Source organism: Macaca fascicularis, chromosome 4 (assembly GCF_037993035.2).
Source record: "Macaca fascicularis isolate 582-1 chromosome 4, T2T-MFA8v1.1".
In the NCBI taxonomy this organism is placed as follows: Eukaryota; Metazoa; Chordata; class Mammalia; order Primates; family Cercopithecidae; genus Macaca; species Macaca fascicularis.
This window is the reverse complement of record NC_088378.1, coordinates 114,326,482-114,338,968: the sequence shown is the minus strand read 5'-3', so window position 1 is coordinate 114,338,968 and position 12,487 is coordinate 114,326,482. Positions and strand designations below refer to the sequence as shown.

Below are 12,487 nucleotides of genomic sequence, written 5' to 3'. Positions count from 1 at the left end.
CAAGATTGGTAACACGAATGTTATCTTCCTTAACGGTGTCATCAAAAACTCCACAGTTACAACATTGACTATTGAAGGCTCAAATAATGGTAAGAAAATGAAATAATGTTCAATCTTTGAGGAAAAAACGAATATAGCTTTTTGGATTTTGGTGGGGCAACTGTAATCTCAAAGAAAGAGAATAACAATTTGCATTTATAGTTTTCTAAGTAGCTTAAAGTTTTGTAAGTATATTTTCATTAATCCTTTGGACTACATTTGAATTTTGTTCAAAATATTAAGAAGGAAATAATCTCTACTTCTTATAGATGGCTGAAAAAATGACATACTGAGAGTCACAGATTTTTTTACTTAAATGGCTTCATTGTTTTATGTTTCCACTTTTTTTTTTTTTTTTTTTTGTGAAAGCAAGTTTATTAGGAAAGTAAAGGAATAAAGAATGGCTACTTTATAGGCTGAGCAGCCTCCACTGTTATTTTTTAACACTTTGCCTAAGGAATGAATTTATCCTTCAAATATGTATCAATTGCATATTTTGGGTTAGGCCTGAGGCAGTACACAGTGGCACAACCACATGGGGTAAAGAGCAGGGAGAAAAAGAGAATTTGAAACTGTGTATTTTCTCCTTCAATTTCATGTGGCATCAAATCATTCTTTTGAGGTCAAGAGCCTCTGAACTGATTTTAGTTGAAGAATTGGCTTGCTGGGTGATGATGGTGGTGGTAGTGGTGGTGAAGGCAGGTTTGTAATTTTTTAATAAGCACATACTGTGTACCAGACACAATTAAATTTATTATATGTGTTCTCAATTTAACCCTGTTGGCAACATTATGAGAGGGTTATTTGCATGAATTTTGCAGAGGAGCAAACTTGGAAAGGTTGGGTAACTTATCCAAGGTCACAGAATTCTAAGCCAGTGTATCTGTATCTATAATTTTTATGCTCATGATCTTTAGTGATGTTCCTCTCCCTCTTTGTGGGAAGCAGGCACAAATATTCCCCCCCTTTTTTTTTTCACTTTGGATATGTGTTGGTAAGCATAAATGTGCCAGTCATTGTGATACGGCTCCGATGAGTGGAAGAACACCAGGGTCTTGTCTCATGCCCAATTAGATAAGATGACATGGATACATGTGCAGTGGTTTTAAGGAGCAGAAAGTTTAATAGACAAGATAGAAGGGAGAAGAAAGAAGGAAGAAGCTCCCCTTTACAGAGACAGAGGGAGAGGGGGCTCCAAAGCTGAGAGAAGAGACCCCCAGTGTGGTAGAAACCTGCCAGGTATATGAAGAGGCTGGAGGAGACGGTGTCTGATTTGCATAGGGCTCAGGGGATTGGTTTGACCAGGCATGTCATTCACATAACCTCCCACATAATAAATGCATAATAAATGCTATGAGAAAGTAGATTGGGTGGGGGGAGTAAATTGACAAATCAGAAGATTTTATTGTACTTTTGTACAATAAATAGTCTTTAGCATTTAATTTCCTCCCTCCACCCCTGAACCTGGGCAAACACTCATCTGCTTTCTGTCATGATAATTTTGTTTTAGAATTCCATATAAATTGAATCATACACTATGTATTCTTCTGTGTTTGGCTTTTGTTGATCTGCATTGTGCTTTCAACATTCATCTCTGTTGTTGTTGTTTTTAGAGATAAGGTCTTACTCTGTCACTCAAAGTGGAATGCTGTGGTGAAATCATAGCTCATTGCAACCTTGAACTCCTGGGCTCATGGGACCCTCCTGCCTCAGCCTCCCACATAGCTAGGATTATAGGTGCATACCGCTACACCTGGCTAATTTGTAAAGATTTTTTGTAGAGATAGGTTCTTGCTATGTTTCCCATACTGGTCTCAAACTCCTTCCATCTCGGCCTCATCTATATTGTTTCATGTATTGGTAATTCATTCTTCTATTCTTTTATTTTTTTAATTTTTAATTTTTTTTCCATTCTTTTTAATGGTTAGGTAGTATTCCATTGTGTGAATATACCACAATTTGTTTAACTAGTCCCCAATTCAAATGTCCACTTGATGGACATTTAGATCATTTCCAGTTTTTGGCTATTATGAATAAAACTGCTGTGAATATTTGGATGAATACTTTTTTTTTTTTTGAGACGGAGTCTCACTCTGTCGTCTGGAGTGCAGTGGCATGATCTCGGCTCACTGCAAGCTCTGCCTCTCGGGTTCACACCATTCTCCTGCCTCAGCCTCCCAAGTAGCTGGGACTACAGGCGCCTGCCACCACACCACCTAATTTTTTGTATTTTTAGTAGAGGCAGGGTTTCACCGTGTTAGCCAGGATGGTCTCGATCTCCTGAACTCGTGATCTGCCCACCTTGGCCTCCCAAAGTGCTGGGATTACAGGTGTGAGCCACCGCTCCTGGCCTGGACAAATACTTTTAAGGAGGATTGCTGGGCTGACCAATAAATATGTTTCAAGTATGTTTAACTTTATGAGAAATTGCCAAACTATTTCCAAAGTGGCTAGGTATGTTCTCACCAGTAGTATATGTGTTCCAGTTATTCTACAAGCTTGCCAAAAGTTGATATTGTCAGTTTTAAATTTTAGTCATTCTAGTGGATGTACAATGATATCTCATTGTGCTTTTAATTTCCATATCTTGAATATGTGTGTGCGTGTTGCACATACTTTTTCCTAGTCTATGATTTGCCTTTTGTTTTAACAATATTTTTTGAAGAGCAAAAGTCTTACAATTTGATTCAGTCTATTTTATCAATTTCTTTAGTGTATGGTTTACTTTTATTAAGAAATATTCACCTAACCCAAGAACATGAAGAATTTCTCCTATATTATCTTTTTGAAACTTTATAGTTTTAGCTCTTGCATTTAAATCTATGACCCATTTTTTAGTTAAGTTTTAGACGTGTTGATTTTTTTTCCTTGTTGGTTTCCAGTTGTTTTAGCACTGTTAGTAGAAAAGACTGGGCTGGGTGCAGTGGCTCATGCCTGTAATCCCAGCACTTTGGGAGTCCCAGGGGGCAGATCACTTGAGGTCAGGAGTTTGAGACCAGCCTGGTCAACATGGTAAAACCCATCTCTACTAAAAATACAAAAAATTAACCGGGTGTGGTGGTGGGTACCAGTAATCCCAGCTACGCAGGAGGCAGAGGCAGGAGAATTGCTTGAACCTGGGAGGTGGAGGTTGCGGTGAGCTGAGATTGCACCCCTGCACTTCAGCACCCCAACCTGGGTGACAGAGTGAAACTCCATCTCAAAAAAAAAAAAAAAGAAAAGACTTTTCTTTTTCATTGGATTCTCCATTTTTCAACTTGTAAAGAATAATTTGAACATGGGTGTGTTTTTGTACTTGTTTCTGTTCCATTGATATAAATGTCTGTCCTTGTAACAGTATCACTCTATCTTGATTATTGTAACTTTATAATAAGTTTTGAAATTAGGTGGAGTCAGTGTTTCAATTTTGATCTTTTCCAAAAATTGTTTTGGCTCTTCTAGGTCTTGTAACTATGCTAAACTTATTAATTTTAGTAGCCTCTTGGTAGATTTTTTGGCATTTTCTACATAGATGTCTATGTAGTCTGTGAATATAGTTTTATTTTTTTTCTTTCCAACTGTATGCCTTTTATTTATTTTTCTTGCCAATTACCCTGGCTAGGACCTCTACTACGATGTTTAATAGAAGTGATGAGAGTGTGCATCCTTGTTTTGTTCCTGACCTTAGGAATACATACATTTAGTCTGTCACTATTAAGTGTGATATTACTTATTGGTTTTTCATAGATGGCCTTTTATCAGGTTAAGGAAGTTTCTTTCTGTTTCTCATTTGCTTTTTTTTTTGTTATCGATGTGATATAGCTTGGATATTTGTCCCTGTCCAAATCTCATGTTGAAATATAATCCCCAAAGCTGGAGGTGGGGCCTAGTGGGAGGTGTCTGGATCATGAGGGCAGATCTCTCATGGTTGGTGATGTCTTCATGATAATGAATTCTCCTGAGATCTGGTCATTTAAAAGTGTGTGGCGCCTACCCCTCATCTCTCTCTGTCTTGCTCCTGCTCTCACCATGTGAAGTACCTGCTCCTGCTTCACCTTCCTCCATCAGTAAAAGCTCCCTGAGGCCTCCCCAGATGCAGATGTCACTATGCTTCTTATATAGCCTGCAGAACTGTGATCCAATTAAACCTCTTTTCTTGTAAATTACCCAGTCTTGCCTAGACCTAGTAGGTTATGCCGGTAATCCTTGCATTCTGGGAGGCTGAGGTAGGTGGATTGCTTGAGCCCAGGAGTTTGAGACTAGTCTGGGCAACATGGTGAAACCTTGTCTCTACAAAAATGTGATTAATGAATGTGGTGGTGCAGGCCAGTAGGCACAGCTACTTGGGAGGATCACCTGAGCCTGGAGACTTTGAGGTTGCAGTGAGCTGTGACTGCGCCACTGCACTGCAGCCTGGGCCACAGAGTGAGACCTTGTATCAAAAAACAAATAAATAAAATGAAGTAACCAGTTTGAGGTATTTCTTTGCAAGAATGGCCTAACACAGAATGGGTGTTGAAGTTTATCTAAAGCTTTGACCATTTATTCATCTATTGGGTTGACAATATGGTTTAAATTTTTAAAAATCTGTGAATGTGTACTTGATTACATTGATTAAAACAATATTAAGTCAATTTTGCATTCCTGGGATAAACCTACTATGTCAAGGTATATTATCTTTTTTTATATATTGCTGAATTTTTGCTTTACTTCCCATGAGGGATGTTGATCTAGACTTTTCCTTTCATATAAGGGCTATCTGATTTTGATATCAGGTAATGCTGACCTTGCTAATGAGTTGGGAAGTATTTTCCTTCTTAAGTATGCAATTTATATAGCAGCATAATATAAATATTACAATTTAATAATGTAATATTTGGAGTTATATAAATTGCCAACATTTTTCTCTTTTTAAAAATTTTATCTAAAATAGATCTTAATTAGGTTTGTTTTATAAGCTGGTTTAATATTTCATAATTAATATTTTTAATGTTAAGATTTTTTGACAACATAGGGAAAAAGCTCTGTGGTTTTAACAAATATATAAGTATGCTAATTTTAAAACACTAGGCCTTTTGTAGAAAATTTGGAAAGTACAAGACTGCATGAAGACAAAATCATTATGTAGATTTTATCGTTGAAATAATATGGGGCCGGGCACGGTGGCTCAAGCCTGTAATCCCAGCACTTTGGGAGGCCGAGACGGGCGGATCACGAGGTCAGGAGATCGAGACCATCCTGGCTAACACGGTGAAACCCCATCTCTACTAAAAAAAATACAAAAAACTAGCTGGGCGAGGTGGCGGGCGCCTGTAGTCCCAGCTACTCGGGAGGCTGAGGCAGGAGAATCGCGTAAACCCGGGAGGCAGAGCTTGCAGTGAGCTGAGATCCGGTCACTGCACTCCAGCCTGGGCGACAGAGCGAGACTCCGTCTCAAAAAAAAAAAAAAAAAAAGAAATAATATGGACTTTAACATTTGGAACTCATTTTCTTAACATTCACAAGCATTTTGTGAATATTTTAATTTTTTTTTTTTTGGTCTGAAAAAAAAAATTACTTTATTTCTTCCTTGATGATTTAAGACTATCTTCAAACCAGTACAAATATTTCATACATAATACCTGGCCATTTTCTAACCAACTGAGTAATCTGTTGCACAATAAGCTACCTTACATCCTTCAGCAAGGAATACATTAAATTTGAATAGGAAAGACATTACATAATGAATTAGGACACAACTAAAATTTGCTTTAAGTATTTCTTTGGGGGAGAGGACACCACACTTCTACTCAATGAAGAGAAACATTTTTCAGCCCAGAGGTCTTTTATTTTATTTTTTTAAACACCTATTATGCCATGAATTCATAGGGAATAGGTTCCAGCAACTCAGGCTCCTTCCCATTGGTTCTCACAAAGTGTGCTTCTCTGGGTGGCGCAGGCTGGCGCTTCAGTTGAACCCAGGTACCTTTCTCTTTGGCTTCTTTCTTTTTCTGATCATTTTCCTTCACGCATTTCAGGAAGCTATCTCGGCTCTTAGAGTGCTTAATGTGCTCAATACGTACATTAATTCTCTTGGCAAGAATCTTGCCCTTAACTTGTTTGTTTACAACAATGCCAACAGCATGCTGGGTAACGTTGTAGACTCTCCCAGTTTTGCCATGGTAACACTTGTGGGGCATTCCTTTTTGAACGGTACCCATTCCCTTGATGTCTACGATATCACCTTTCTTATAGATTCGCGTATACGTGGCCAAAGGAACAACTCCATGTTTTCTAAAAGGCCTAGAGAACATATATCGGGTGCCTCTCCTCTTTCCCTTTGTGTTCGTCATTTTGGCAAATTACTGGAAGATGGCGGTTCCGGCCGAAAGGCTAATTTTTTTTTAACAGCATGCTTACGACTGTGTAATCTATCACATGGATTTAGAATATTTGTCTATAATATATTTATTTTATTTATCTAATTACTGATGTTAGACTTTTACCCTGTTAGTAATTATCCACAGTCACATATAATGCTGTGATGAACACTTCTTATGTAAGTCTCTGTTTTTATTTATGATTTGTTTCTTTAGATAGATTTGTAAATTAAATTATTGGGTCAGAGAGTCTAAATGTCTTAAAGCTCTTGATATATCTATGGAATGGCTTTTATCTATACTACTTCAGTTTGTGCTTCTCCAAATGATATATAAGAAAAGTTGGTTCAACTCTTCAATTATTCAGGATTTTACAGATAAATATCTTGGCTAACATGATGGGTAAAAGTAGTAACTTATTGCATTTAATTTCCATTTCTTTAATTACTTGGGAAATAATTTTTTAATTTTCTTGAAAAGTTTTAAACAAGTCACTCAGAATTGTTATACAGCAGAAATATTTAGAGGAAATAAATATATGGGAAAACAAGTTCCTGTAATAAAATAAACAGAAATGGAAAAACAAAGCATAAGGCTATAGAATCTGTATGCCATGAAGAAAGAGAAAGTAATTTTAGTTTGTGTTAAATGATTTCATTACCTTACTGGGAAATGGATAGAGTGATATAGAGTATAAGAACCATAGTCTTATGTTCGCATTTCTTCGAAATATACTATCACTTCATAAGCTTAATAAAAGAACCTCAATACTTATAAGTTTGCTTTTTGTGGCTTCTATCATTGATGAAAGTTTCTGGGGAGTAGCTACCTGTTAACTAAAAATAGGTATCTGGAGCATGGCAAAAGAGACCACTTAAGCCTTGCAACTATGATATTGATCCACTCAAAAGCAGTAATTTGAAAGAAGTGGAAGAAAATAGCAGTGAAACTCAAACTATGTGAAGGTATAGGCAGAAAATTTGGTCTTTACAGTAAGTTTGATAGTTGTCTGACAGAAACCTAGGGGAGAAGGAAAAATGGAGGAGAATAAATTTGAATAGAAGTATGTTTTGGTGGATAAAAGAAAATGTGAATTTTAAATATAAACCTGGTATATAACTTTTCCATAGTAGGTAAGTTTATTTATAACCTATTTGTTTCCATAAAACATCTAAGGCAGCTTTATAATAAAATCCATTGACCGAAATATGTATTCCAATAGCAAATGGGAAATTTCAACAATACAAAAACTGCAATTATGTTTGCCCCAACATAATAGTAACAGAAATAGAAAATTAGAACTAATGGACCACTCATAACTCTTGAGTGTCAGCATGGATGCTGTGCTTGGTCATAAACATCCAGGGAGTAAAGATGAAAAGGAAGCCACTCATTTACATAGAAAGGAGGGGCTGTAGCAAATTCTGAAATATGCGACTTAAGAACTTTAGTAACTTGGTGTACTAGTTAAAATATTTACCGGAGGATATATGAATTAATATTAAAAAATCATCAAAGTGTCAAATATTCCAATATATTAATACTGTTGTAAAACATTATAGTAGACATGTGATTTGAACTCTCAACTGTGTATCTTGGAATTTATGTATTTATCTCATTTATGCAGTACTCAGTGAGAAGCTACTATACACTTAGCATTGTTACCAGGGCTTTGAAGAGTACAGATGCTTTAAATAGTCCCACATTAAAATTTAAGTGATAGACAAGAAGGCAAATGAACAGCACGGAATGCTTAAATGTAAAGTTAGGGGTACTTGCTGTGACTACACTGATGTGGACTAGGCAAAATATGTCATTTAGTTAAGTGGAGAATAAGCATTTGGTTAAGTGGGGAATAAGTTGTGGTGTAGGAAGAAGTTCTGTTGAGATCTGCTGTGGGAAGGATTGAGGTGCACCTGAGCTTTATCTTTTGAATTCAATTCAGAGCCCAAATAATATCAGAATATATAATGTTAAGAGATCACTTTTCATATCTTCTGCAAAGGATGCACAAATGATACTTATTTGAAGAACATGAATATTTCTATGACAGTTGGGAAACATAGATCCATCTTGGCATCCCTAATGCTTACCATACTGCTTTGCATATTATACTGGTTCTGTGTTTGTTGAATGAACTACTTAAAAGAGAAAATGGGAGAGATGTGTTCTCAATTTGTAAGGAAAAATATTAAGTATAAAACAGAAACCTTTAAACTTGTAAAGAAAGGATTTAGTGATGAGAGTTGTTTATTTTTCTAATGTAATTATGGTGACAACTTGTCAGTATTGTTTTCACTGGAATCTTATTAATCTTAGGAAGTTTTATGTACTTACAAAATAATTCCATATATGAATCTTTTGTTACTAACCTGGTAAAGTAACACAGATTTTGAATAACTAGATGGTAGTAGCTGATGAAGCATTGCTTCTTAATTATCAAAGTTCTCTGATTGCCTTATTTATTGCCTATCAGCCTGCTGGACTGTTATGTGTTGGGTATTTCTGACACAGCTAAAATTACTTTGCCTTTCTTTATGACGTATAAATTTTATAGCCTCTATGCCTTTGTTCTTTTATTTCTGTTTCTTTTACCTCAGGAACTTGTTTTCCCATATATTTATTTCCCCTTAATACTTGTGTTGCATAACTATTCTGAGTAACTTGTCTAAAAGTCTTCAAGAAACTGAAAAAGTATTTTGCAAGTAATTAAAGAAATGGAAATTAAAAGCCACTTGGTATTTGTGGAATATGTAAACAAATATTTCTGAAGTGCTTTCTACATATGAGGTATAGACTAGAAGTGGTTTAAGGTAGGATTCTTGATGTAAGTGACTTATATACTCTTCTACTTGACATGAACAAATAAACAGATAATTTGTATAGCATTAAAAAAATCACTCAGATATCTAAGAGCTATGCCAATTCAGAGAAGGACGGGATAGCTATAATTTGTTAAACACTGTAAAAGCAACACTAATTAAGCTTTGAAACAAAGATAGATGTTTTATTTACTTGTTCAGTCACCTTTTACTTGTTAAAGTAAGAAAAGGAATTACAGGCCTACATCGAAGATATTGCAGGTTCTGTTTGAGACCAATAGAGTGAATATTACAATGAGGCATGCCATATAAATTTTTGTTTCCCAGTTCATATAAAACTTACATTTACAATATACTGTAGTCTATTAAGAATACAATAGCATCTTTTAAAAAGCAATGTACATTCCTTAATTTAAAAGTACTTTATTGCTAAAAAATGCTAATGATCATTTGAGTCTTCAGTGAGTTGTAATCTTTTTGCTGGTGGGGGGGTCTTGCCTCAATGTTGATGTCCGCTGACTAATCAGAGTGGTGATTGCTGAAGGTTGGAGTGTCTGGCAATATCTTAAAATAAGACAACCATTCAGTGTGCTGCATTGTTTCCAAAGAATGAGAGTCTGTCCTCTCAAAGTGTTCTACTACTTGATAAACAAAATTTATATAATAATCTAACTTCTTTGTTGTCATTTCAACAATGTTCATAGCATCTTCACCAGGAGTAGAGTCTATTTCAAGAAACCACTTTCTTTGCTCATCAATGGGAAGCAACTCCTCATCCTTTAAAGTTTCATCACCAGATTGCAGCTGTTTAGTCCCATCTTTAGTCTCCACTTTTAATTCTAGTTCTCTTGTGATTTCCACCACATTTGCAGTGACTTCCTCCATTGAAGCCTTGAACCCCTCAAAGTCAACTATGAGAGTTGGAATCAACTTCTAAATCCCTGTTAATGTTGATATTTCCTCTCCCATGAATCACAAATGTTCTTAATGGCATCTAGATTGGTGAATCATTTCAGAAGGTTTTCCACTTACTTCGCTCAGATCCATCAGAGGAATCACTATCTATAGTAGCTCTAGTCTTACAACATGTATTTCTTAAATAATAAGATGTGAAAGTTAAAATATTCCTGATCCATGGGCAGCAGAATGGATATTGTGTTAGTAGATATGAAGACATTAATCTCCTTGTATATCTCCATCAGAGCTCTTGGGTGACCAGGTGCATTGCCAACAAGCAGTAATATTTTGAAAGAAAACTTGTTTTGAGCAGTGGCTCTCAATAGCCGGCTTAAACTATTCAGTAAACTATACTGTAAACGTATGTGCTATTATTCAGACATTATTGTTCCATTTCTAGAGCACAAACAGAGTGGATTTGGCCTAATTCTTAAGGGCCCTAGGATTTTCAGCATGGTAAATGAGCTTTGGCTTCCACTTAAAGTCACCAGCTCCAGCTGCATTAGCCCCTAACAAGGGAGTGAGCCTGTCCTTTGAAGCTTTGAAGCCAGGCTTTGACTTCTCTCTAGCTGTGGAAGTCCTATATGGCATCTTCCTCCAGTATTAGATGGTTTCATCCACATGAAAAAGCTGTTGTTTAGTGTAGTCACCTAAACAACAGCTTTTTCATGATCTTAGCTAGATCTTCTGGATAACTTGCTGTAGCTTCTGAAGCTCTTGCTACTTCACCTTGCAGTTTTATGTTGTGGAGATGGCTGCTTTCCTTAAACCTCATGGACCCACCTCTGCTAGCCTCCAACTTTTCTTCTGCAGCTTCCTCACCTTTCTCAGCCCTTATAGAATTGAAGAGAGTTAGGGGCTTGCTCTGGATTAAGCTTAAGGGAATGTTGTGGTCCATCCAGACCACTAAACCTTTCTCTATATTGGTAATAAGGCTGCTTCACTTCACTTTCTTCTGTTTTTCTTTTTTTTTTTGAGAAACAGTCTCCTCTGTTGCCCAGGCTGCATTGCAGTGGCGTGATCTCAGCTCATTGCAGTCTCCGCCTCCTGGCTTCAAGCAATTCTCCTGCCTCAGCCTCCTGAGTAGCTGGGATTACAGGCATGCACCACCATGCCCAGCTAATTTTTGTATTTTTAGTAGAGACGGGCTTTCACCATGTTGGCCGGGCTGGCCTCGAACTCCTGACCTCAGGTTATCCACCCACATCAGCCTCCCAAAGTGCTGGGATTGCAGGCATGAGCCACCATGCCTGGCCTTCACTTTCTTATCATTTATGTGTTAACTGGATTAGCACTTTGAATTTCCTTCAGGAACTTTTCCTTTGCATTTACAACTTTGCTAACTCTATGGCGCATGAGGCCTAGCTTTCAACCTATCTCCATTTTTGAAATACCTTTCTCACTAAGCTTAGTCGCTTCTAGCATTTGATTTAAAGTGATAGAGTTGAGAATCTTCCTTTCTCATCACTACTTAAAGGCCATTGTAGAGTTACTAATTTCAATATTATTGTTTTTCAGAGAATGGGGAAGCTCTAAGGAGAGGAGAGAGACAAGGGAATGGCTGGTTAGTGAAATAGCCACAAGACACACAATATTTCCTGATGAAGCTCATCTCATAGGGGCATAGTTCATGGTGCCCCAAAACAATTACATTGGTAACATCAGAGATCACTGATCATAGATCACCATAACAGATATAATAATGAAAAAGTTTGAGTTATTGCAAGAATTACCAAAATGTGACACAGAAACATGAAGTGAGCACATGCTGTTGGAAAAATGCAGCCCATTGACTATCTAATGCAGGGTTGCCACAGACCTTCAAATTGTGTTCAGTTTATAACACAACAGTTTGAAGTGCAGTTAAGTGAAGCACGGTGAAATGAGGTATGCTTGCATGCTTTTCTCTTCTTTTGGCAAGTATGTGTGCAGCCATCTAGATCCTTGCTAATCAATTAGAGCACAAAGATTATAAATAATTATTTTAATAGGAATATATCCTAATTGCAAATGTGTGAATATTTATAGCCATAAGGCAGCTCTGAGGAAAATTGTATTGTAAAATAAATGCTTAAAAAAAAATACCTCAACAAACAAGGGAGAATAGGAGGTACTTATAAATAGGAAGGCTTAAAAATGGCCATGTAAAAATGCTATAATAGTAAGAGTAAATGGAGAAAATAGGCAGAGGACCACAAAATGTAGGGGAGATTTTAGGGAGGAAATGCAAATAGAACAAAGTTTATTTTAGTCAAAAGGAAGTTTTAAAAAAAGAATCCTAGAGCCGACTTAAAAAGATATAGGATGAATAAAGATTAAGCTTAGAAGTAG

At 36.6% G+C, this 12,487-nt stretch overlaps 2 protein-coding genes across 3 annotated transcripts in view; one reads left to right on the top strand and one right to left on the bottom strand.

Moving 5' to 3' along the window:
• Positions 1 to 12,487, top strand: part of PRIM2 (DNA primase subunit 2) — a 316,216-nt gene that overhangs the window by 82,319 nt on the left and 221,410 nt on the right. The window lies entirely within an intron of this gene.
• Positions 5,763 to 6,391, bottom strand: LOC102141029 (large ribosomal subunit protein eL21). Its single transcript, XM_005552640.5, has one exon. The coding sequence runs from the start codon at positions 6,348 to 6,350 to the stop codon at positions 5,868 to 5,870; it is 483 nt and encodes a 160-aa protein (XP_005552697.2). The 5' UTR covers positions 6,351 to 6,391; the 3' UTR covers positions 5,763 to 5,867.